The 1,776-nt window shown below is 50.7% G+C and overlaps 1 protein-coding gene across 1 annotated transcript in view; it reads right to left on the bottom strand.

Moving 5' to 3' along the window:
• LOC146260721 (serum amyloid P-component-like) overlaps positions 1-1,776 on the bottom strand; it is a 2,000-nt gene continuing 224 nt past the window's right edge. Inside the window, exons 1-3 of the mRNA XM_084668140.1 lie at positions 1,750-1,776; positions 915-1,017; positions 1-549 (exon numbers count right to left, since the gene is read on the bottom strand). The exon at positions 1,750-1,776 is cut by the window's right edge and continues 224 nt beyond it. Coding sequence (XP_084524266.1) covers positions 24-549; positions 915-1,017; positions 1,750-1,776 — 656 coding nt within the window. The 3' untranslated portion in view covers positions 1-23. The remainder of the gene's footprint in view (positions 550-914; positions 1,018-1,749) is intronic.

Consider the following 1,776-nt stretch of genomic DNA (forward strand, 5'->3'; position numbering starts at 1 on the left):
CTGCCTCTCCACCAGCTCCCTCCCTAACCCTGACACTGCTGGTCCTGCTGCCTCTCCTCCACCACCACCCTCCCCGTCAGGGTGTAGCTTAGGCCCCTCCAGTTGAGCACGTTTCCGGGCGTGTAGTTGAGGTCGGCGGTGAACCTGCGGATCTCGCAGGGCGACAGGACGTAGTCCCACATGTGGACGTCGCTGACGCTGCCCACGAAGGCCTGCTCCCTGCTGAACCCCCCACCGTGCGAGTCCTGCTCCTGCCCCAGCAGGATGACGGGGCTCCCGTCCAGCGCAGCGCCGCTGTAGCTCTGCCTGCGCGAGCTGGCCTTGCTGTTGACCCACAGCTGGCTCAGCCCGCTGGCAGAGTCCCAGGTGCCACACACGGAGGACCAGGTGTTGAGGAGGTCAGGCAGCTCGTTGAAGGTCAGGCCCACGTCCCTGATCCAGAAGGACACGGAGCCAAGAGGCTTCTCTTTGAAGATCAAGATGTCGTTGTGGTGGGAAGGTGTCGCCATGGAGAACAGGGACTGGACCTTTCTCTGATCAGTGAAATACCTGGAGGAGAGGGACGCACACACACACGTGTGGGGGTCAGATGGCTGAGAGGTTAGGGAATCGGGCTATTGATCAGAAGGTTGCTGGTTCAATTCCTGGCCGTGCCACATGATGTTGTGTCCTTGGGCAAGGCACTTCACCTTACTTGCCTCGGGGAGAATGTCCCTGTGCGTACTGCGAGTCGTTCTGGATAAGAGTGTCTGCTAAACGACTAAATGTAAATGATACGCACATGACACATGGGACAAGGGTGTAGCTCAGTGGTTAGAGCGCCTCACTACAATCAACAGATCGCAGGTTCAACTTCCCCCTACTCTATGGTGTGTGTTGTTTTAGATAAAAGGACTAAATGAAAACATTACTACCTGAGACACACGGTGACAGAGGCAAATATGGTCTTGGTTGGAATGAGCTTAGCGCAGGCAGAGTCTGACTCAGCTGGGAAGGTGAACATCTTATCACTCAGATCTGCAGAGAAGGCGGACATTATTATTACGTTTACATTTACATTTAGTCATTTAGCAGACGCTCTTATCCAGAGCGACTTACAGGCAGTACAGGGACATTCCCCCTGAGGCAAGTAGGGTGAAGTGCCTTGCCCAAGGACACAAAGTCACGTGGCACAGCCGGGAATCGAACTGGCGACCTTCTGATTACTAGCCCGACTCCCTCACCGTTCAGCCACCTGACTCCCTATTATAACGTAGCTATCTGAAACGTGACATTATTCATCTGAATCTGTGCCATATTTACAGTAGGATATATACAATGTCTAACTTGGAATAAAAAAAATACATAGTATGAACAAATGTAGATCACTGCCACAGTATGGATCAAAAACGTTTTGAGTTTTTCCCCCCCGAGCAGTCACAAGTGCCCACAGATTAGCATGGAGGCTTTCAGAGAAGACAAGGAGAGACTCCCCAAAACAGAGAAAAGAAAATGTAAGAAGCTTCTAGAGGACCAGTGAGGGATCCCCTCCTCCAGAGACGGCTGAATCAAACCATCAAACACCCTAATAACATCCATCCCTTACAATTCATTTAAGAGATCTAGACATTATGACATATCTTGACTTATAACAAACTAAATCCAAACCAACTTGCACCGGTTTAACTATTTGTATGTTGCTTTGGAAAAAATCATTTCATAAATAACGTGTAACAAGTCTGAAGGAAGAACACAGAGTTAGAGACTCACCCTGAGGAGCGGACCAGCACACAGTCG

This window comes from Hypomesus nipponensis, chromosome 12 (genome assembly GCF_054491055.1).
Source record: "Hypomesus nipponensis isolate SF chromosome 12, ASM5449105v1, whole genome shotgun sequence".
Classification (NCBI taxonomy): domain Eukaryota; kingdom Metazoa; phylum Chordata; class Actinopteri; order Osmeriformes; family Osmeridae; genus Hypomesus; species Hypomesus nipponensis.